Here is a 22009-nt window from a genome sequence, read left to right on the forward strand (position 1 = left end):
TAGGCTCTTTCCATGTCCCCAATTGGGTACTTGATTATGAGGAGCCTTACAATAAAGCTGATACTTTCTGGTGATGAGGGCTAGAAGCTTCTAAAAATAGATGTGGGGCACCATCCCACCACCAATATTGGCAGGCTTTAAATCTGGTCCAGCAGGTATTCCAGACTAGAAATATATCATTTCCAGGGGCCTCTTAGGTAGGCCAAGGTAGCCACTTCTGCTATTCCTGACGTGATTTGGTAATGAGGCAATGGAAATATTAATATGAGGTTAATAAAAGCAGTCCTTGATATGGTGGTGAATGGCACCTTCTGAGGGAACTGATGAAAAGTGCAATACACTTTTGTGTGGTCATCACTATCTGCTGAGCCCTGTACAGTATATTTGAGGATCAAGGTAAGGAAGGTACTAAGGGGACCAGGAAGATTCAGAGAACCTACACCCCCCAGTCCCAAAGGAGGAGGAGAGAAGGCATAGAAGTGGAATATACTATAGCAGGCATCAGGGAAAATACACATACACACTCTTCCTACTGCCCAGATTTCTTGAAAGCACATCAAGAACAAAGAACTAGACAAAAGTTAAAGCAATTATGATCTTTAATCATGGCAGGAGTGAGAAGCTAAGGAAAATATAAATTTCATTGGTTCTAGGAAGGCACTTCTGTCAAATCCAATTAGGCTTTCCTTGCCTCCCACCCACAATGTCTCTCCGTTTGTCTTTTCAAGCCTTTTCCTCTAAGGTAGAGAGGACCTGCAGATCTATACTAGAAATAACAAGGTAGAAAAAGAAGATTGAAGGAGTTCTCTTGGGGTGAGAGAATGGTATAGGGATATCCCCAGCACGAAGGGAATCAGGAGCTTTCAGAGAGGCTGGTAGGCTGGTGGTCGTCTTCGGGAGATACAGAAGGCACTAAGCACAAGGATGAGTAGAGTGAGGAGGACAAGACCCACCACAAGAGGCACTAGGATGTTGAGATCAGCAGAGCAGGAGAAAGCTAGTAGGGGAGAAAAAAGGGAGAAGTAATGTGAACATTGAGGGATCCAGGAATAGTCTATAGGGGGGATTAGCTGATGGAAAAGATCTTTGAATCTACTCTCTAAAGTGGAATTTAGGGTCTATAGTGCATAAACTCCGACTGGATGAAGAGGATATTATTCATAGGATTTAAAGCTGAAGGGGATCTTAGTCTGACCACCTCATCTTGCAGATGAGAAAACTGAGGCCCAAAGAGATTATTACTCAACCAGGTTGCTAAATTTGTGTGTTAAATAAGACCAGAGATGCCTGGACAAAGAGGGCATCATTGGGTGGGACCAGGGAATATAGTTCCAGTCCAGTGGAAGAGGGAGGTCATTTGGAAAAACAAGACAGAGGAATTCGGAAAGGATCTTCCCTGGAAAGGAAGATGCCTTGCACATAGAAAGTCTTAATGTTTAATTGAATTAAATTGATTGGTAAGCCAGCCTCCTGGCCTCCCCCACCCCCACCTCCACCCCCATCCCTTCTTGCCTGCACTGAAGGCTCCACTTGAGGGCAGCTGAGCTGCCTGTAGCTGCAGAGAGAGCAAGTCGAGATGGATGTCTGGGGAGAGAGCTATACTTCTATTTCTGCAGCTGAAGCTATGACCCAGTGGTGTTTGGAGATCATGAAGTGATGAATTCTCTACTGAGAATGTCCATCCTGATTTAAGGAGTGTTTAGAGAGCAAGAACGTGAGTATCCATTTCTTTTTCTTTCCCCCTCTTCCATTTCCCTTCAGTAAACCAAACATTGGTGTGTGGGAGTGTACTCACCGGTTGCGGATGGGAAGGACACATTGAACTCTGTGGCCAAGTGGCTCAGGTAGACAATTTTCTTGATTGAATCCTGGAAGGGATGGTGTTAAGGACTGATGATAAGCATATCTTTGTACTATAGTAAATTGTCATACAACATATATGTGATGGAGAAAGGATGAGTTGGGGGTTGTCATTTGAAGGTTAAAATTGTACCTACTTTCAGGGAGTAGCTAGGTGTCTCAGTGGATTGAGAGACAGGCCCTTAGAGGGGTGGTGCTGAGTTCAAATTTGACTTCAGGCACTTCCTAGTGCCTAGAGTGACCCTGGGCAAGTCACTTAACTTACTACTCTTCTGCCTTGGAACCAATACACAGTGTTGGTTCTAAGATGTAAGGGTTAAAAAAAAAGAAAGAAAAGGAAAAAACTGTACCTGCTTGAAACCAAAGATGAGTTTTCCATTAGGAAAAGAGAGAATCAGGCTGGAATGGTTGGCCTCACAGCTCCCCTGAGCCATTGTTCTTTTGGGGTTCAGTACAAAAATGCCCCAAAGCTTTAGGAAGGAAAAAACAAAATGGAGTCAGTTTACTGCACCAGTCTTCCCCTTCTGCTTTTTTCCCCTTCTTCTCAATCTTCCCTTGCCTTAACTTCCCACCCGGTCCCCAGCTTTATCAGACTCTTGCTGTCCCCTCCCAGTGGACCTGCCTTTCCTCCACCACGGGCCTGGTATAGGACTCTCATCTGGATCTGAGCCCGGAGATGAACACAGAGCTGGGAACCGTTGGCCCCAATGTAGTCTCCAACAGCCCCACTGGGGCTAGAAGTGGGTTTGGGGGAAGGTGGGACTGGCACAGACTGTGAAGTGCTGGTGGTTGAGATGTTTCTTGGGCTTGTGGTAGTTCCATGAGTGATAGCTGTTCCTTCACTTGTGGTTGGATAACTGGTAGAGGTGCTGTTCCTGTGGGGGGTAGTGGCAGTCGTGGAGGTCCTATGGGTTGTGGCTGTACTCGCAGGGCTCGTGGTGGTTTCAGGGGTTGTGGTACTCTTCTCTGTGGCTATGGTTGTCACCGTGAACGATGGCACCAGTGTAACAGATTTCTCATGGGGACACTTATCTCCTGCCCCCTGCTCTTTGGGGGGGAAAAGAGTAAGGGCAGATCAGCCCTGGAGGATAATTGAGATGACTACCCTAGTTTCCCCAACCCTGTCACCCTTCCCCCATACCTGCCAGCAGCCCCAGCAAGATACCAGAAAGCAGCAGAGAGAGTCTCATGGTAGGAATGTTGATTAGGATCCTTTCTCCCTTTCTTCTCTTCAATTAGGACTGATTCACCCAACTGTCTGGTCTTTTAGAGATGGGAAACCTACTTCCTGATAAGTAACTCTCCTCCCCCATTCTGATTCAGGGACCTCAGGATCACCAGACTCAGTGCTGAGTCAAGAATTTCTCAATCTTCAGTTTGCCTCCACCAATGTGGTCAAGAGGATCCTTTTGGACCAAGAGGAAGCTGAAGGGATGTATGGGGGTGGCATAAAAAGCCAGGGATAGGATTATGAGAATAGGCTTGGGGGTGGGTGGATGGGTATTAAATTCCAATAATTAAGAATGGCAAGTACCATGATGCCAAAGGGTGTGTGGCTTTTCCTTTTTTTTTGCATGTTATACCCTCCCACCTTCCCTTCTTCCGGTTTTGTAGAGACAAGTCTTTCATCTCTAGATCAATGGTCATGCTTTATGAGTTAAGGGATATTTGTAGGCTTAAGAACTAGGGCAGCTAAGTGGCACCAGTGGACAGTGACAGGCCTGAAATCTGGCCTCACTAGCTATGGGACCTTGGGCAAATCGCCTAACTACAAAAGGAAATGGCAAATCACAAGAAAACCTCAAAACTGGGTCACAAAGTAGTCTGACATGGCTGAACAACAAAAAAGGTAAGAGCTAGGGCAGACAATACTATGTGTAGAATACCCTAACCCTGGGGTAAAGAATATGTATAATCCTTTAAGGAGATACCCAGTCAATACTACCCAGAATATGGGTTGAGGAAAGGGGGAGATAAAAAAAAATAAGAAGCCCAAACAGGCAGTTTCCAAGTAATTTTATTCAGAATTTCGTGGTTTCTTTTCCTAAATCAATAAATACTATACAAAACAACATAAAAATGACTACTTTCTCTCCCCTGCTCCCTTTACCTGGGGGGGTGGGGGTGGGGGGTGAGCCAACCCACGGAGCCATTCTAGCCTCATAGGGTGGGGGTTAGGTCCCCCAACTTTTGTCCAGGAACAGGGAGTAGAGTAGAACGGCCAATCATGGGCTCTCAACTACCTTTTTGGGGGAGAGGTATTTGGCTGCTGGGAATGGGGGACAGACTGGCTTGAAGCAGTGAAGGGTTGAATTAGTGTTTTGGAGTTACAGGAAGGAGTTGGGGGGAGGTGTCGGCGCCAAGGGCATAAACCTGCCCCAAAGAAAAGGGTGTCTAAAGGTTCACAGTTCCTTTTGCCTCAAAAATTGACATTTATTCAAAGTCAAAAAAAAAAAAAAAGGAAAAAATGACAAAGGTGTCCATCCCTTGTTCCCCCCTCCCTTCCAGCTTCCCCTCCCCCCATCCCAGAGAGCAGGGCCCTGGGTGAAATCAGGCGGGGAAGCCTCTCAGATGAGGTCAGCCACATTGAGAGGCATCTCCTCAATGGAGGTGTTGTAGAAGGTCTCGATGTCTCGAAGGATCCTCTTGTCTTCCTCTGTCACCATGTTGATGGCCACACCTTTACGACCAAATCGCCCTCCGCGGCCAATTCTAGGGTTAGAAGAATTTACAAGAATAAAAGTTAGGAGCAAGCTGAGAAACCTTAGAATTGGGAGTAAATCAAAAGGCATTGAATGACTGGTGGTGGGCAGCTAGCTGGCTCAAATATAGCTTCAGACCATTTCCCTAGCTGTGTAACCTTTGGCTAGTCACCTAATACACTCCCACCCCGCCATTGCCCAGCTCTTACTACCTTGGAACCAAGAGTTTTTTTAATTGTTAAAAAAAAAAAGGGGGGGGGGAGTTATTTTATTTTAAATCGGACAAGAAAAATTTATCCCCAAAGATGTCATCTACTTCAATATCCTGAGGTGTTGGGTAGTTTTCTGGCCTGCTTACCTATGAATGTAATTCTCCCGGTTGGTAGGAAGGTCATAATTAATAACCAAAGATACTTGCTGAACATCAATGCCTCTAGCCTGAAGAAAAAAAAGTTACAACTAATTACAAATAATTCTAGAATCATTATCCTTATCTTAAAGAATGACTTCAGTGCTCTCTAGCCTAGCCTGAATCAAGGATTGATTTGCAAAGGCAATGGTCCTGTGCACAGATGGTGTCAAAAACATTCCCCACTGCCCTATTTCACATAAGGAGTTACACTGTTAAGGCAAACCTCCTTGGGATTAAGTGAGCCCCTAATCTCAAACTTTTTCCTAAATGCTCACCAATAGGTCAGTGGTAATAAGCACCCGACTGGAGCCGGAGCGGAACTCCCTCATGATAACATCACGTTCTTTTTGGTCCATGTCTCCATGCTGGGGAGAGAACAAAAAAGGTCAAGTAGGAATAGAGACTCGTGATTAGTAAAAAAAAAAAAATACTGGACAGATTTGTTTGGGGATCTGATTGTTTCATTTGAGGGGGAGTCTTAGGGGTCCTGAGAGCTGTCACAGGGGTTAATAACCAAGCATGTGCTCAGGGCAGGAATGAAGCTGTGGTGAGATTTTTTCTGTGGGCACCAATGCCAAGTAAATTTGATTTAGACTGCTGGTCCACCATTCATTCCATTCCACTCATGCAGCTAGCTATATAAGCAGTAGCTTGACCCCCTGAGCTCTCAGTCTCTGTTCCTGGACAGAATGGAATGGTAGACAGGCAGTTGTCCTTCCCAAGGGCAAAACTGGTGACCAACTATAAAGGAAGGGGGTAAAATCTCACATACCCCCTCCCTTCTGCATCCCTGGTCAGGTCCTGATTTCAGTGTCTCACTCAGTTTCCCCCTGTGGCAGCCCTCAGACTCCCAGAAATGGAAACAATTGCAGAACCTGCATACATCAAAAAATCAGCTCTCTCAAAGTCCAGTGGAAGTAACATCAAAAGGCAACACCTAGAAACTCACCATTGCAGAGACAGTAAAATCACGGGCATGCATTTTCTCAGTGAGCCAATCCACCTTTCGTCGGGTATTGATGAAGATAACGGCTTGGGTAATAGTCAGTGTTTCATACAGATCGCACAAGGTATCTAGCTTCCACTCCTTTGGGGGAAGAAACCAGTCAGGGCCAGTGCTCCAGAATCTCGACAGAATCCTTCCCTCCCCTGGCTAAACACCACCTTTCTCCATTGGGTCCCACCTCTCGTTCCACATTTATGTAAAACTGACGAATGCCTTCCAATGTCAATTCCTCCTTCTTGACTAGAATCCTGATAGGATCCCTCATAAACTTCTTGGTCACTTCCAGGACATCTGAGGGCATGGTGGCTGACAGAAGTACCACCTTAAAAAAGGAAAGAAATGTAAATAACCATTTTTCTGGTCTTTCTCAAACAGAACTCAGGATTAAACAAGGGTAATATATACAGTTGTTATTCTTACTTAATGTGAGCTTAAACAGATCTAAAACTTAGCTCTTTATCCTACAACCTAAAGGTAGTTTTATCACTTATAAAATGGGTCATGGGGGAAAGAGGAGCAAGGGGTGATAGATTAAACAGCCTTTAACTAATTAAAACAAGAAGACACTTGGGGGCCTGTTCCTTATACCTGAGTATTGCCACTGAGTTTCTGGAATATGTCATAGATCTGGTCCTTAAAACCACGACTCAACATTTCATCTGCTTCATCCAGAACAAACATCTTGATGTATTTAGGAGCTGCAGAGAAAAGAAAAACAAAGGAGACTTCAGAAACTCTCCTCTTTAATACCGCCCCCCCCCCTCCAGCTTCCCTAATAACTTTCTGATACAGTCTGCTCTCAGGGTTAAATTATGATCATATGCACAGAGGCCTCTGCCAGCCCAGAGACTAGAAGGCAAAACACCCACTTATAGCACTGGGAGAACAGTGGAAGCTGAGCTCAGTTGACACGCATAGGGGATCATCACAGAGCAAATGAGAAATACACACCTTGAACTAGGATACCTAGAAGGGGCATAAATGGTTAAGTAATACTCACACAGGTATCTCCGATTAAGCATGTCAAAGACTCGGCCTGGGGTGCCCACAATGATGTGAGGAGCCTCCATCTGCAATTTCTGAACTTCAGCCCGAACATTTGTGCCTCCGATACAGGCATGGCACGAGGCACCCATGTAGTCTCCCAAAGCCATCACTACCTTCTGGATCTGGGTCCAAGAAAAAAAAAAATCCTTGACATAATAATCTTCCCCAAACTAGTCCAAGTTATCCTTACATTCTGTTCCCCTTGAAGAAAGGGATAGCTACCACCTCCAAATGTAATTTTAAAATACATTGCCAAGTTAGAATTAACCAGATTGCAGAATGAAGAAGGCTGGTGGCACACAGATTGGATTTATTTTGACTTTCAATGAATTACTTAGTGTGAACAAAGTTACATTCCCTTTGATTGAAGAACACTACTTCACTTTCCCTGTTTCCTTTAACTTCAAGTTCCATTGAAGTTACTTTATTGGTTCTAAGGTAAGACACTAGTAACAGTAACCAAAAGAGTTGAACACTATCACTTTCCCCTTTCCCTCCCTTAAATAGAATTGGAAACCTAAGACCAAGAAATAGTTATGTGCCCAGGGCATGAACCAGCTATGACTACCAAGCAAAGCATCAAGCTGGGATGAACTTGGACTATATAGCTGCTATGCCCCTGACTGATATGAGAAGAACACCACCAACCAGGTGTCTCTCTACCCAGTGTCAGGGGTGTGGTGAAAAATGTGGATGGCCGGCAAGAAAATGGCCAAACCTGCCCAGCCAGACTTCCATGCTCCACCCAGGATGCTAACTCTGAGTCAGGAAATTGGAGGTGTTGGTTGCTAGGTTTAAGGGAGAAAAAAGGGGCCCTTAATTATGGGGGACAGTTTGAATTAAGAGAAGGAAGTACACCTGAGTTAATCAGGATACCCAACCATCACCTTACCCATTACATCTTTTAAATAATTTTTTTGCCTACTTAAAATAGGTTTTAGTTTTTTCCTAAAGCAGAATAGGATTAAATTCAACAGGGACTGATCTACCCAACCTTGAAGAAAAATCTTACCTGCTGAGCAAGCTCTCTAGTAGGTGCCAAAACCAGGGCCTGTGTAGCCTTTAAGTCCAGTTCAATCTGTTGCAAAATGGAAATGGCAAAGGTAGCAGTCTTCCCGGTCCCAGACTGGGCTTGAGCAATAACATCATAACCTAGAAGAACAAGATACAGAAATGGTCAAAACCAGGGGCTACAACTAAATGATTACTTGTTTTTGCAAAAAGCTGTTCAATGAGTGGGTCTAAAGAGAAGTTACCTAACTTGTTTTAGGGAAAGTGAATATAACCAAAGTATTAAAAAAAATTAACAAGAGGAAATTTTACCCTTGATACAAGGAAGAATTGCACGTTGCTGAATGGCAGATGGCTTCTCAAAACCATAGGCATATATACCACGAAGAAGAGATTCTGAGAGGTTCATATCATCAAAGCTATCCACAATCTCATTCCAGTTACTCTGTTGGGGGGAAACCATAACATAAGAACACAACTCGGGAAATAAACCAGTAAATAATGTTCCACACCCTATATAAACATTATATAAAAAATTTCCCTACTCCCAAAGGAAATTGCATATGTGGAACAAACTTTATCCTATGGGTCCTCATGTCTCAGATGACATATGGTGCCAGTTAAGATGGGCAGTGCAAGGGCACTATCTCCCTCCCCCTGCGGATATACTGTATTTAAAAACAAAAACTCCCTTTGAATTAAAGATTTGTTGAGGAATTTTAATAAAGAGGGGGAGATGAGACAAAAGCAAAAATATGCCCCACACCCAGATGCCTTATTAGATAGAGGTAAGCTGTAGACAAATGCAAAAGGTAAATAGGTGTAGGTAAATAATCATATTACCTCGATGACACCATCAGGGTCCATTCCATCAGGGCCATTGTCTCTGGATCTGAAGATGGAAGAATTATAGGCTATCCCTAGGAGCCTTAGGGCCCAGCCCTTCCCCAAAAGACTCCTCCTCTCCCTCCCCCCCAGGGGGAGAGGTAGGGGAATTTGTTTCTCCACCCAATAGACTGATTAGCTTTTCCCCCCCATCAAAAAAAAGGGGGCTTACAAGATCTTTCCCCAGGAACCACTTCCTGAGCTTAATGTTCTCTTAAGACATAATAAAATGGTGCCCCACCCGTACCCTATTTTCATTAGGGGAGGGGGGGAAGGAAGCAGGGGAGAGAAGCAGCGCTCTCGCCCCACCTCCCGCAGCCCCTAGATCGCCCGGATGTGGCTGGGAAGGGCAGCCTCTGCACACGGCCTAGTCCACGTGCCCGGAGCCTGACTCCCATCGCAGGAGTACGTGTGGGAAGTCCCGCCCCGTCTTCCCACGTCATGACGCCCACATTCTTCCCTCCTAGACTCTACCCCCCTCCTTCCAACTCGGATTCGCCCAGACCCCTCCTCCCCTCCACCGCGCCGAGCGGTGCCCGGATGTGGGAGGCCTCGGGCAGTAGCGGCCTCGCGCACAATGAAGCCAAGCTGGGTAAGGGGGGAGGGGGGGGAATTGCACAACCCTTAATAAATGGAAGGGGGAAGGCACAGAATGGGTCAAGAATTTTAGAGTAGCACATACTCATCCCCTTCTATTGTATAAGCAAAGTGCTCGAATCCAAACTACCCAGCAGCCATTTCTCTCCCTCTGTACCACTGGGTGGAACGAGCCACATCCTGGGACCCCTTTTCGAAAAATGGTGTCGTCTGCCCACACCCCAATCTGTTCTCCCAAAGAAAAGTGGAACAACTCCTCTGCAGTTCACCATTCCTCTTATCAAGAGGGAAGAGAGATCCGCCCGCCGGGAACTAGACTCGGGACAAACTCCCTCTACAAACTGCCCCTCCCAGTTTTTGGTACTAATCTTGGAATTCGAGAAAATGACCAGATCGAAGGTGGCATGTCCCTCGGAGTTAATGTAGCCCAGCGAGCCTAATTCCCCCCCCATCCCAACCAGAATGGTTTCATCCGAATTCCCCAGAGCCCAGAAATCCGCCCCGACTAGCAATCTAAATCGCAATCCGCACGGATTTTACCAGGCCAGCACCTCCACAAAATTTTTCCTGGCCTACTCATCACCCAGGTTCTACTGCTTCTCTCCCCAGACCAGAGTCTATAGCCGCAATGTCCCTAGATCCACTTCTCCCCTTTCCCCCATCCCCCGCCAACTCAGACTAGGAGTTTGGCTTTTTTCCCCCCCGACCTCATGCTGATCCCAATGGTAGGGTCGCACGCTTCTCCCTATTCTCAAAATGGTATCGCCTAGCACAGTCTTCCCCCCCCTTCAGTGGGCCCGAGATGGATGACGCCGGCTCCGCCCTCGCGAAGTTTTCGAATGGTATACGCTAGAACCATTGAAACCCAAAGCCACTAGACCTTCTTCTACTTACCGGGAATCCTGACTCGCAGACATGATCCTGGGAACTAGGGCGGAGGATCCGCCTCTCGACAACTTATAGAGCACCCAACCCCGCCCCAGCCATCGCATTGGCTCCGAGGTCTGGGCCCCGCCTGCTGCCACCCAGCAACGCGCCGTGACGCTATCCCGCGGACACCCTGCTGCGCAACTTCCATTGGTCTACCTCGCTGCACATCAGACTAGAGACCCGCCCCGCACTTTCATTGGCCAGGAATGCCGCCCTTCTCATCCGCTCGGAAATGACGTTTAGGTGGTGAGCCTCGAGGCCAGGCGGCCATCTTGCCCCCCACGTGTGGCGGCAATAGTGTCCTGATCATGTGCCCACGTCCACTATCACGTGAGAAGAAGTTGACTCTCCGGTTCCCAAGACTTCCGGCCTTCAGGATAACTACAATGCCTCAGTAGAGACCCCTGACTTCATCAGGGTTCCAATGCACTGGCCCCAGAATCTGTTGCCCAGCTCTTAAAACTTTCCCCAGGAAGGAATTAACGCGGTCACATTCCCTTAAACTTGCACCATTCTATTCCTTCCCCAAACACACACATTCACTTTAGAGGAGTTGAAAGTATTTGTAACTGATGATGGTAAAAAAGTATCCCAACAGCTGCCAAAGGATAATCAATGGCTCTATCCTTCTGTTAAACTAGAAGAGGCTGTAGACCATCTTGATCCCAAAGTTGTGTCTCCTTTTCTATCTTCAACTTAGGCCTTCGGGCAACCCCCACCTTATTTAATTCTCAAAATCCCTTTGAAGTTGCCATCTTTCTCCTAAGCCTTAAATGAGAAGTGTATATCAGGAAGGTGTTACATAAACTAGACCTCTGGTTTCCTTTCAGCTCCCCTTAATGAATTGGGCAAAAGGAAGAAGTCAAGCCAATACTGCCTGGAAAAGAAACATCAAGGGCAAGGGAACGCTTATAATCCTGGACAGTCTGACAATATCTCTTTGCACCCTACTCTAGGAAGGTAGGACAGAATGATCATTTGATCATTCAACCTGCTTCTAGCAAGACAACCACCACACACAATCTCCAAAGGATCCTTTATTGACCAGAGCAGGATCACTGTTTATATACATACATACATATATATATATACACACACACACATATATATGTATATAAACAAACAAGCAAAGTTTGATGGTATGGCATTCAGGAATCCCTTAACCCACCACCCCACCACCCCACCCTCCCTGGCAAAAACAAAACAAAAAAACCCCACAAAGTTCCATGAATATGGAAGGGGAAGGGCTCCTCACTCCCTCCACACTTTCTTCAGGACAGAGGAAGGAAAAGGGGTTCCCAGTGCCAATCCTACCCCCATAAATCAAACAGGGATTCTTAAAAAACAAACAAACAAAAAAAAAAACAGAAACCAAGGGAAACATTTAAATATGAAAAACAAACATGTATATGGGGGAGTCATGGGGTCCAGGGAAAAAAAGGAATAGGTTTTTGTAGGTCAGAAAGGGGAAAGATGTTCTCCAGCCTTCACATAGATTGGGGGCTTGGGGTCCAAGGCTCACACAGTGAGTTTGCAGTGACACAGCTCTTTGTAGATCTGCCGACGAAGTTTGGGCATGTCCTGCTGTGTGAAGCTGAAGGGCTGAGACAGGGCCAGGTACTTGCAATACTGGGTATGAAGTAAAAAAGGGACAGTAAGGGCAAGAGAGGGAAATACAAAGAAAAAGGGTAACAGGAAATAATTGTGGGTTGGGGTCAATTAGAGATTACTTCTGAGCCCAAGAACATGGGGACCAGATTTAACAATATTCTAAATATTAAGGTAAACTAGAAGGCCACAAGGAAAAGGCTGAATGGAACAGAGCCCTTCTGAGCTTTATAGGGTGGTAGAAGTACTCAGAGAAGGTCTGGTGTCACCCCCAGAATTTGAAATGACAAAATCAAGAGCAGAGGACAATAATATGGTCTGGTATCCCTACTGACTCACCTGCAATACAAAGGCACCACAGTCACTGTCATTATTTTGTCTGGCTACATTCTGGTAGGGAGAAAAAGAACATGTTCATGAATCTTGTCTGGAAGCTTTTGAATATCTGAGTTTTTCCCTTCCCATGCACTAAAAGTACCATACTGGTTACTTACCATCTTGAAGTAACCCTTCCAACCCTGGTGGAAATCTAGCCGATCCTTCTTCACTGCCTCAGCCTGTAGGTACTTAGCAATATGCTGGATTGGTGGAAGAATATTAGCAACAGTTATATGTTTTAATGTTCTACAACTTACTATAACAACCCTATGACCTAAGTGCCATGGGTATTTTTATCTTGATTTTAAAGATGAGGAAATGGAAGCTGAGAGGTTATAAGATATGTAATACAGTACAGTTACAAAGAAAGCTTTAAAAAAGAGAATACTCTAAATTTTCCTGTCCACTAACCATAACCATATCTTCGAATCTCTCACTATCAGAAGCCAGAGACTTTAGACTTTATCCCCTGAAGTCTCTTTTCCTAGTTTTTGCCAAAAATTAAAGTTATGTCATATTTCCCTTACCTTACCACTTCAACTCCTCACCTTGGGACATCTGCGGTTGAGGGTACGCTGTGAGTCAAAATAAGTGATGGTCCGCTGTCTCACATCCACAGAAATGAGTGACCAGTGTACTTCCAGGTGGATAGGGATCAACAGGAGTTCCTTATTGAAGATATCCACCTAGGAAAAGGCAATGTGAAATAATGGAATGTGAAATAAGGATTTAGGGATGCCTAACTCCATTATTTGATGGTGAAGGGTTTGAGAACCTAGACATTTGGGATAGAGAAAGGAATATGAGCTTCCCCCCTATCCCCGCCCCCCCCCAAGCTGCACCTCCTCCCCATAAGAGCAGGGGATTACTTTGTTGTGATAAACTAACACAAGAGATGCTGGGACCAATGTTCCAATCTGCCAACCCTAGAATATATTTGGTCTTTGATAGGGAATCTTTGGGGAAGAATGGGAGAAAAGGATGATGAAAAACATAATTACTCCTAAAAAGATGAATATTGTTGGTAGATAGAGAAAAGACTTCTAAACTCACATTTTTGGTCCACCTTTTCACTCCATCATAACCCTTGGTACGGAGTTTATCATAGAAGAAACTGTTGAAGAAATGAACCTATTGCAATGACACAAGAGTCACAGTTACCTGAAGTACCAAATACACCAGCTTAGGCCCCTAACAATTGATTCATTAGATAATCTTTACTTCTCTCAGAGATCTAAGCAATTGGTCCCTTAGTGCTAAATGTTCTTGCCTCCTTCTCCAGCATCCTATTTCCCTAACATCTTTCCACTACTATTCACCACTCTTTAATCCCTATATCTTTTGGGAACTGGAAGGATTCCTAATCTCATCCTTACCCCACACTTGAAGTAGAGGAGGAAAAGAAATGGAATTATTCTCCACCCCCCCCCCTTTGTTCTATTACTCTATTACTCCTTATATTCTCTAGTTCTTTTAAGGAAGAGGTGGGGGAAGGCTGCAAAGAACTGAAGGAAAATCAAAAGAAGTGAGGGGAAGTAGGGAGTATGGGAGCATCCTCAATTGTTTCAGAGACCAAGGTACAAAAGGATTAAAAGAGGCTAATGTCTACCATAAGCATTTTCCCTAAATTAAAATGAGATCTCTGTGATTGACAGTTGATGTTCTTTGAAAAAACATAAGAACCGCTTGCCCTTTGTAGCCCTGAATAACTGGCATATATATATATATATATAAAATAGCACTTTGGGTAGAATAAAAAGGTCTTTTACATATATTATCTCTTTTGATCCTTATAACCCTTATAAAACCTTATAACAGTGAGCTAAATCCAGGTATTATCCCCATTTTAAAGATGAAAAAGCTGAGTTTCAGGGAAGTTAAATGACATCTACATTCACACAACTAGGAAGTATAAGAGATGGGATTTAAATCCAAATCCTAGTTGTTCATGCCTCAATTCCAATAGTTCTCTTTTTCCACTATCCTATGCTTTCTTCCCTCAAAATGGAAGATTTAGGAAGTTTTCAGGCCAAATATCTGGAGGCTTCCCATTCCCCCAGACTTGTGGAAAAGTTTAACTCTAATCCCTTGCCCGTGCCAGTTTCCTCCTCTTTCCATAGCACACATTCTAGAGCCTATAAGATCCCTGGAAGGGAAGGACAAATGGTTGGCCTCTTATACAGCCTCCTGGCTACTGGCTCCTTAACAGAGGACAAGAGAGTCTTTTGCTGGCAGTGCATCTCTTCCTGTTCCGTCCACGAAACAGGGCAAGAGGTTTTCTAGGTTAAAGCATATCTCCTTCCTTTCCCATTCCCCCACCTCCCAGTCTCTTTGAAGGGAACCTTCTTACAATCAGGGCACCTGTTACAGCCAAACAGGACCAAGGTGTTAGCTGGTGTGCTACTATTTTCATTCCCTGAAGCTATCTCAGTCTGGCTTTGAGTCTCACATACCTCTAACTGCTCCTAAACAATGGAAAAGGAACACTTTTTTGTCATTCTTGAATTAGAAGGTAAACTTCATGTAGGGAAGGTAATTATTGGAGCTTAAAAATATGCTGAAACAGGGCTTCCAATTCCAAATTGAATCCTACCTCAGATTCTTTACTAGCTGTTGTGACCCTAGGTAAACCATTTAAACTCATCCTGTTTCCTCTTCTGCAAAATATGTCAAATAACAGCACAAATCTAAAGTTGATGTGGACTGAGATGACCATATGTAAAGCAATTTGCAAACCTTAAAGTGCTATGTAAACACAGTCTATTAATGTGCTTGAAGCTATTATTCTCCCTGTTAGGTGTGGAAGTACCTAAAGGAGCAGCAGGAGAACCAATGGAAGCCCTCTTGGAGGAACCAGTCCCAGAGAATGAGGGATAACCTGTGACTGGGGAAGGGGGTACAGGAGTAATCTTTTGGGGAAAGGAGTTTGAAAGGAAGAATTGCTCTTATCATCTAGTTTTCACCTTCTCAATTCCTTAATCCAAACCTAAAAATCCACATTAGATCCCCGTTTTCCCAAAAGCTCAGTAACTTCCCCAAAAGGACATCTTTCTCCACAATTCCTGGAGCTACATTTTTTTTCCCCAGGCCCCTTCCCTTTCTAAGTAGCTTTTGGTAAGAGCTCAACTTTCAACTTAAGAAATTCTTAAAATGCTATAATTGGTTAAGGATAATAGGTAAGATTTAAATGAGAGGTACACTGGCAGGGAGATGTTATAGTCATTCCCTAATTAGGCCTTGAAAAGCATAGATTTCATCAATCAGTTCTCTCCCAGTGCCTGTCTTTCCCTCCAGATGAAGGAATCTAATTGTCCCAGCTTCAGTCATAGACCAGACTTCTTGCCTCTGGATCAGTAATTTTGAAAATAACTTATTCCCAGAGCTGTATAGAAAAAAGGAATAGCCCAAATATGTGAAAATGTTAAGTACTTACCCCCTCTATTAGACATATAGAAAAAGGACTAGTCCCAGGGAGGCAGCACAGTACAATGGGCAGAGGGATAACTTTGGAGTCATTCATCCCAAACTCTGCCACTTATTCTACTTTTGTGACTTTGGACAAGTCATTTCATTGCTCTAGACCCCAGATTCCTCACCTGCGAAATGAGGTAGGGGACAAGATGACCTTCTTTTAAGATTCCTTGTTGGGGGCAGCTGGGTGGCTCAGTGGATTGAGAGTCAGGCTTAGAGATGGGAGGTCCTAGGTTGAAATCTGGCCTCAGACACTTCCCAGCTGTGTGACCCTGGACAAATCACTTGACCCCCATTGCCTACCGTTACCACTCTTCTGCCTAGGAGCCAATACACAGAAGTTTAGGGTTCAAAAAAAAAAAAAAAGATTCCTTGTTGTTGTTCTGTAGTTTCAATCATGTCTGATTCTTTGTAATCAATTTGGGATTATCCTAGCAAAGATACTGGAGTGCTGGGTCATTTCCTTCTCCAGCTTATTTTATAGATGAAGAAACTGAGTTCAACAGGGTTAAGTGATATGCCCATGGTCAAAGAGCTGTCTGAGGCCATATTTGAACTCAGGACTTCCCTGACTTTAGACCTGGCACTTCATCCATTTCATCACCTAGCTCATTTTTTAAGGTCTCATCCCATCTTAAATGTAGTTCTTTGACAGAAATAGTAAGGAAGGACTTCCAGAAGTGTTCCTGCCTGCTAAAAAGTGGAAAGAAATCCTCTAGACCTATCAATCCCAACTGAGATGCTCTTTTCCCACTATTTTCAAGTCCTATGATCCCCTTTTCAATGCCTGTCCATTCAAATTCCAGGCTCATCTTACTTAGAGCCTAAGGTATTTGGTCCATCCTACCTTCTCTGGAACAGTGTCCATTACTAGATCTCCATACATATTCATCACCTTTGGGAAAAAAGATTAAGGGGGAAAATGACTTTAGAAGAAGTAAAACTGTCCAAGAAACACTGAACTCCCTCCCCTTCTACAGACAGAAGAAAGCTCAATCTAGCCCCTCCCATTGTTCTACAGAAGATTCTATAGAAGGGACTGAAGTATCCTATTGACTATTCCTTGACTTTACTCCCCCCTCAAAGATCACAGAATCTCAAGGTTGGACTAGATCTTAGAGATCATCTGACCAACTTGTACCTAAACAAGATCCTGGTCTTCTGCCCCAGGTCCTCACCCAACTCTATCCCTCACCTGGTCATTAAGCCAGTTCTGCCCGTACAAGGTCCCCAGGTCATCCATGGTCAGCACGTGCCGCTTATAGGCCACACGAAAGCCTCTCACCATAGCATTGCCTGGCATACGTTGGTATGACTGGATCAGCTGCTGAACTAACCCTTTTCTGGTAAGATTTGGGAATTGTTGACACAAGAAGAATGAGACAGGCAGAGCCAGGCAACACAAGAATCCTGCTAAAGCATCATCTCTTCCCTCCCCACCATATCTCCCTTTCAACATTACAGGTTCTATTCCCTTTGGAGGGGCCCAAGCAACCCATCTCCAGTCCAGTCCTAAGAACTAAGCATCACATTCCCCGGCCTTTGGTTCCCTCCCCATGGGCAAAAAATACCTTTCCCCTCTTCCAGTCCCTGCCTAGAAACACGCTAATTAATCTGGAAGCATTAAAATTCTAGTTAGTGATATTGCATAGGGTATGTATGTGTCCTGTTCCCCTCTCCCCCTGGCCTTTCCCCTCCTTCTTCCCCCTTATTCTGAGACTCACCTAGAAGGTGTGGAGAACTCTTGCTGGAAAATATCTTCCAGTTTCTCTACTACTTCATCTGTGCTAAGAGGAATGAGGCTGCCATATGTCTGAAGAAATTCATCAAGGATGCCTGGGAAGGAAAGGGGAGAAAAAACTAAACAGATTGGGCTTCTGGGCTCCAATCTGAAAGGAATACGGAAAACACTGGAACTTGGAAGAAAAGGGACCTCTTGGTCTAAATTCAAGGGTACCAGGGCATATCCTTACTCTGCACACAGGTGACATGTTCTTCTCGAAGGGGGCTATGCTGCCCTGCCTTCTCTCCTGGACGCTCCTGCTCCTCAGCAGCTCCTACTTCAGATCCTTGGAACAACTCCTGGGCAGTTCGGTCTCCAATGCTACATACATTACTGATGAGGATGCTAGCATCAGGAGGTGCCAGGCTCAGCTCCCCATCCACTCCAGATGTTCCCCCAAAGCCATTAGGCAGAGAACATTGAAGGAGACCTGCATGGTAAAGGAGAAAATGTGGGGAAGAGAGATAGAAGTTGGGCTAAACAGCAATAGGGAAAGCAGATGGATTAATTGAGAAAAACCAACAAGTTACAGAATGGCAGAACAAAAGAAATTGACAGCAAAGATACACAGCCAATGATAAAGAATGAGGAAAAGGCAATAAAAAGAATTTGGGGAAAGGTGCAGGGAAGTCCAAGGATGGAAAAGTATGCCGAGTAAATCTCTCCTGTTAGGTGAAGGGGTATACAAAACCGGTTGCTCTCCTCAAAAAAAGGTGTTCTTGGGGGCAGCTGGGTGGCTCAGTGGATTGAGAGCCAGGGCTAGAGGTTCAAATTTGGCCTCAGACACTTCCTAGCTGTATGACCCTGGGCAAGTTATTTAACTCCCATTGCCTAGCCTTTACTGCGCTTCTGCCTTGGAACCAATACATAATATTGATTCTAAGGCGAAACGTAAGGGTTAAAAAAAAAAAAAAAAAAAAAAAAAAAAAAAAAAAAAAAAAAAAAAAAGGTGTCCTTTCCATTCAAGAATTCATTTCCTTCTTAGGAAACTTGTTCAATAACCTCAATTTAACCACCCATGGACCCAGTTCTGACTTTTCCCCAGTCTTGGGCTCCCAAGTGTGACCCAAACAAAACATGAGGTATTACTGCATTCCCTAATATTTCTTGACTCCTATGCTGGCATCCAGTTTTCCTATTCTCTAGGCTCCATCCTGTCTTACCACTCATCCAAGACTCAAGTGCTTAGTAAATACTTTTTCTTTCATTCAAACATCCTCTCCCTGAGGATCACCACTGCTGAATGGTCATCCTAGGCATTCTGGTTCCCCAGCCCTCAAAGTCCATTACATCTTGCTCCATTTAATCCTCTTCTGTTCTACCTACCTGCATCAGCTTCAAGAGGCTGGGGGGACCTCTGGACCCACTCATGTCCATCTTCCTCCTGAGATGACCCACTGGGCAATGTAGGAGATGCCCTAACCCCTTCTTCAGCCATCAGTGCCCCTAAAAGCCCCAGCCCAGCTTGGGGAGGTCCCCTTGGTGAGTCAAGCCTGCAGCTGGGGGATGTGGCAGGAGGAGCTGCTCCCCCTTCCCGAGGAGGGAGGAGGTTCTTAGGGTGTGGAGGGCCTCGCCGACGGCCCCTTAGTCGACCCCACAGCTTCCAGTGGAATGTCAAGGAGGAGCTCTTAGAGTACAGCAGCATTCGAAAGGCTCTCATAGCACGGCGGCGCCTCTGCTGAGAACAAGCTCGACGGGGTGGAGGACGGGAAGGCCGGGGATGCTGAGGGGTTCCTAGCTGGCCCCAGCTTGGGGGAAGTCCCCAGGCCACCACCTCCTCCTCATCATCCTCTTCTTCTTCTTCCTCATCATCATCTTCACTGGCTGAAGCATCAAAGGAGGGCCGAGGGGTAGGGAGTCGATTGGCAGGAACTGTGGTCCCGGTCCCTGTGTCTGGCCCAAACCCCCCACCTGACTTTAACAGAGGTTTGGGAGGAGGAGGCCAACGGAGGCGTTCTCGTCGGGGAGATGGAAAGACTGGGGATGTTCCAGGGGGAGTTGGCCTCCAGGGCCGATTCCCTTGGAAGTTCTCTTTCATCTTCAAGTAACCTTTAGGAAGATAAAGAGAAGAAGTCATTATCCAGGCATCCTCCTATACATTATCTGACTTAATGTTTCCTTCAAAGACAAAAATATCTGGTCCTATATAATAACAACTTATATTTGAGTAGTGTTTTAAAATTTATAATAAAATACCTTCCTCATAATCCTATGAGATAGGAAGCTGAGGAAAATCAAGAGCAAGACATATGATAGGGAAAACTCCAAATATAACAAAGTAGACAAGAGCCCTAGATTATTCTGTCTCTCCTGTCTCCAAGATAGGTATTCTGTCTACCTAATTGTCAGATTTCTAATCAACATCAAAATTAATCATGGTTTTTTTATCTAGGCTAATTGCAAATAGGAAAAATATTGTTCCAAAAAAAGTGAAGGCCACCACTACTCTACTGAAATAGCTTTCCCTTCTATCCAAGGTTTTCTCCCTTCAACAGGGGTTTGTCCCCCTCTGGAACAAAGACCAAATTCCAATTAATTTTTCCTCAAGAAAGCTCCCACGTTCAAAGCACTCCATCACAAAAGCCTTTTTACTTCAACTTTTATTTCCACTTCTCCATCTTTTCTACCCCTCAAATCTATCCTTTTAAACAAGTAGCTCAGGTCACTCAGATATGGGGTGTTAGATCTTGGGACTCTTAAAACAAGTTTCTCTGGTTGTTATAGCAATAAGGAATATTCTCTAAAGTATGCTGGGAGAATCATTCATAGGTAGGACTAGAATTCTGAGAGAATGACCAAGCTGAAAAATTCTATCTCTGAGACTTATAAGGAGGGGATCAAAGTCCTTAAAAAGATGAACAAATAACAGGTGACTACTAAATTAAGTCTGCTAAATGAAGAAGCAAGGGTACAAAGTGAAACTCTTTTGAAGAGATAAAATTACTTCTCCCTGAGGAAAGGAGAGTTGGAGCCAAGATAAAATACTAAGATTTTTTTTAGTGAGAGGGGAATTTTGAATGATTTGGAAAAAGGAAATCAGGCCCTAAAGCAGAAAATAATTAGAATGGGGGGGGGGGATATCTAATTGAGCAGATAAAATACAAATTGAGATTGAAATAACAGCCTGAAGCCTCCCCAGTTTCTGCATCCACCCTTTCCCTTCCTCACTCTTTTTATCATCCTCTCTAAACCTCCAGTGTTGCATCTTCAAACTCCATACCCTTCCAAGGTTTTCTAGCCGCCATCACCATCCCCCTCCCCCAGCTCCTAAAAAAAGGAGGAAAGAACTGAAGCCTAAAAATGCTTCATTCTCTGGTCGCCGGGAGTCCCTAAAAGTCCGCTCACTGCCTTGGGTGGGGGACCAGAAGAAAGGGGAGGGGGAAGGGCGAGGGAAAGAGGTTAAGCTTGTTGAGCTCTACCTGAGGGGAGAGGTTTGAGGGCCCTACCAGTGGACTAAGGGAAAGGGGAGTGGAAGGGGAGGGGGAGTCATTCAGGCCGTGGGGGCTGGGAAAGGAGAGGAAGGGACCTTGTCCTCAATTGGGGGGAGGCTCGCGCTCCACCTCGATCTTACATCTCACCCCGGAAAGAGGCAGAAGCCCCTCCAGCACGGGTGTGGTTAGAGCTGAGCATTCTGAGGGAAAGGGTCTCGCGGCTGGGTCCTCACCGAGGGGAGCAGGAAGGGGAGCTGGAAGAGTAACTGGGAGGGAGAGGGGAGGTGGGCCCAGGCGTCTCAGGCTCCCCGTCTCATCCCGGCGGCAGCTCCTTCTTCTTCCTCCCGTCGCCTACGGGACTTAGCGCTTCGCCTCCTCTGCTCGGGCTCACGTTCCTCTGGCTTTGCAACGGTCAACGCCTCCTTCGCTCCTACTACCGCTACCTTTCCCCTTTCCTTCTTTTCCCTTTTTTTTTCCTCCTCCTCCTCCTCCCACCCTCCTCTTCTCTCCTCTCCTCTCCTCCCCTTACCTCCTCTTCTCTCCCCTCCCCTCCCGCGAGCCCCAGGGCCACCGGGATTAAAGCGGCGCTGGATTAGTACGTCACCACTCGCCGGCGCGCAAGCGCAAAAGTCCTTCACTTCTCAAAAGATACCCCGCTGGTCCTGAGGCCCCGTCCCGCCTCCTTCCCCATCAGCTCCCCCAGACCAGCAGCGGTCCACTCCCACGCCACCACCCGACTGCGCATGCGCCAGATGGGCCCCGCCCACCTCCCTAACCCTCCCCTCCCCTCCCCCATCCCTGTCTCAACCGCCGATCCCTAGGAGAGATGAGGCGCTGATGGAGCGAGGACGCCCCCAGACTCGAGCCTGGAATCCCTCTCTGATTGGG

The 22009-nt window shown here is 45.4% G+C and overlaps 3 protein-coding genes and 2 non-coding genes across 6 annotated transcripts; all 5 read right to left on the reverse strand.

The window, feature by feature from the left end:
- Positions 1–581: 581 nt before the first annotated feature.
- On the reverse strand, positions 582–3073 carry CD68 (CD68 molecule). The gene is made up of 6 exons (XM_044673634.1): positions 3002–3073; positions 2483–2907; positions 2211–2330; positions 1796–1868; positions 1513–1683; positions 582–997 (listed from the first exon to the last, which is right to left on the reverse strand). The coding sequence occupies exons 1-6, from the start codon at positions 3048–3050 to the stop codon at positions 864–866; spliced, it is 972 nt and encodes a 323-aa protein (XP_044529569.1). The 5' UTR covers positions 3051–3073; the 3' UTR covers positions 582–863.
- Positions 3074–3861: 788 nt separating this feature from the next.
- On the reverse strand, positions 3862–10437 carry EIF4A1 (eukaryotic translation initiation factor 4A1). The gene is made up of 11 exons (XM_044672777.1): positions 10415–10437; positions 8882–8930; positions 8351–8483; positions 8040–8179; positions 6981–7149; positions 6569–6678; positions 6159–6302; positions 5924–6061; positions 5250–5339; positions 4921–5000; positions 3862–4572 (listed from the first exon to the last, which is right to left on the reverse strand). Exons 1-11 carry the CDS (start codon positions 10435–10437, stop codon positions 4428–4430), a joined length of 1221 nt encoding a protein of 406 aa, XP_044528712.1. The 3' UTR covers positions 3862–4427.
- Positions 6776–6914, reverse strand: LOC123248280. The gene has a single exon (XR_006506340.1). It is a non-coding gene; the product is annotated as a small nucleolar RNA SNORD10 (small nucleolar RNA).
- On the reverse strand, positions 7562–7705 carry LOC123248246. The gene has a single exon (XR_006506315.1). It is a non-coding gene; the product is annotated as a small nucleolar RNA SNORA48 (small nucleolar RNA).
- A 1102-nt stretch (positions 10438–11539) lies between the features above and the next one.
- SENP3 (SUMO specific peptidase 3) lies at positions 11540–21632 on the reverse strand. Of its 2 annotated transcripts, none has more exons than XM_044671605.1 (11): positions 21355–21632; positions 19017–19739; positions 17881–18120; positions 17632–17743; positions 17103–17250; positions 16755–16802; positions 13490–13567; positions 12985–13122; positions 12553–12636; positions 12398–12448; positions 11540–12079 (listed from the first exon to the last, which is right to left on the reverse strand). In XM_044671605.1, exons 2-11 carry the CDS (start codon positions 19726–19728, stop codon positions 11969–11971), a joined length of 1722 nt encoding a protein of 573 aa, XP_044527540.1. In that variant the 5' UTR covers positions 19729–19739; positions 21355–21632; the 3' UTR covers positions 11540–11968. The 2 variants fall into 2 exon arrangements, with proteins under 2 accessions (XP_044527540.1, XP_044527538.1); XM_044671603.1 differs by lacking the exon at positions 21355–21632 and adding an exon at positions 21269–21320.
- Between the last annotated feature and the right edge of the window lie 377 nt (positions 21633–22009).

The sequence above is a fragment of the Gracilinanus agilis genome, chromosome 4 (genome assembly GCF_016433145.1).
Source record: "Gracilinanus agilis isolate LMUSP501 chromosome 4, AgileGrace, whole genome shotgun sequence".
Taxonomy (NCBI): Eukaryota; Metazoa; Chordata; class Mammalia; order Didelphimorphia; family Didelphidae; genus Gracilinanus; species Gracilinanus agilis.

Bases quoted from the DNA above. Each gene is read 5' to 3' on its own strand.
- EIF4A1 (XM_044672777.1), bottom strand. From the start codon at position 10,437: ATGTCTGCGAGTCAGGATTCCCG. The intron at 8,180-8,350 runs GTAAAATTTCCT...TTGTTCTTCTAG, and splicing joins AATTCTTCCTTGTATCAAGG to GTTATGATGTTATTGCTCAA. The intron at 7,150-8,039 runs GTAAGATTTTTC...TCTTGGACCCAG, and splicing joins CTAGAGAGCTTGCTCAGCAG to ATCCAGAAGGTAGTGATGGC.
- CD68 (XM_044673634.1), bottom strand. From the start codon at position 3,050: ATGAGACTCTCTCTGCTGCTTTCTGGTATCTTGCTGGGGCTGCTGGCA. The intron at 2,331-2,482 runs GCAGGTCCACTG...TCCTTCCTAAAG, and splicing joins AGGCCCGTGGTGGAGGAAAG to CTTTGGGGCATTTTTGTACT. The intron at 1,684-1,795 runs GTGAGTACACTC...TCCTTAAATCAG, and splicing joins GTCCTTCCCATCCGCAACCG to GATGGACATTCTCAGTAGAG.
- SENP3 (XM_044671603.1), bottom strand. From the start codon at position 21,320: ATGCTCAGCTCTAACCACACCCGTGCTGGAGGGGCTTCTGCCTCTTTC. The intron at 17,744-17,880 runs GTAAGGATATGC...TTTCCTTCCCAG, and splicing joins ACATGTCACCTGTGTGCAGA to GCATCCTTGATGAATTTCTT. The intron at 13,568-16,754 runs GTAGGATGGACC...TCATTGCAATAG, and splicing joins TGGACACTGTTCCAGAGAAG to GTTCATTTCTTCAACAGTTT.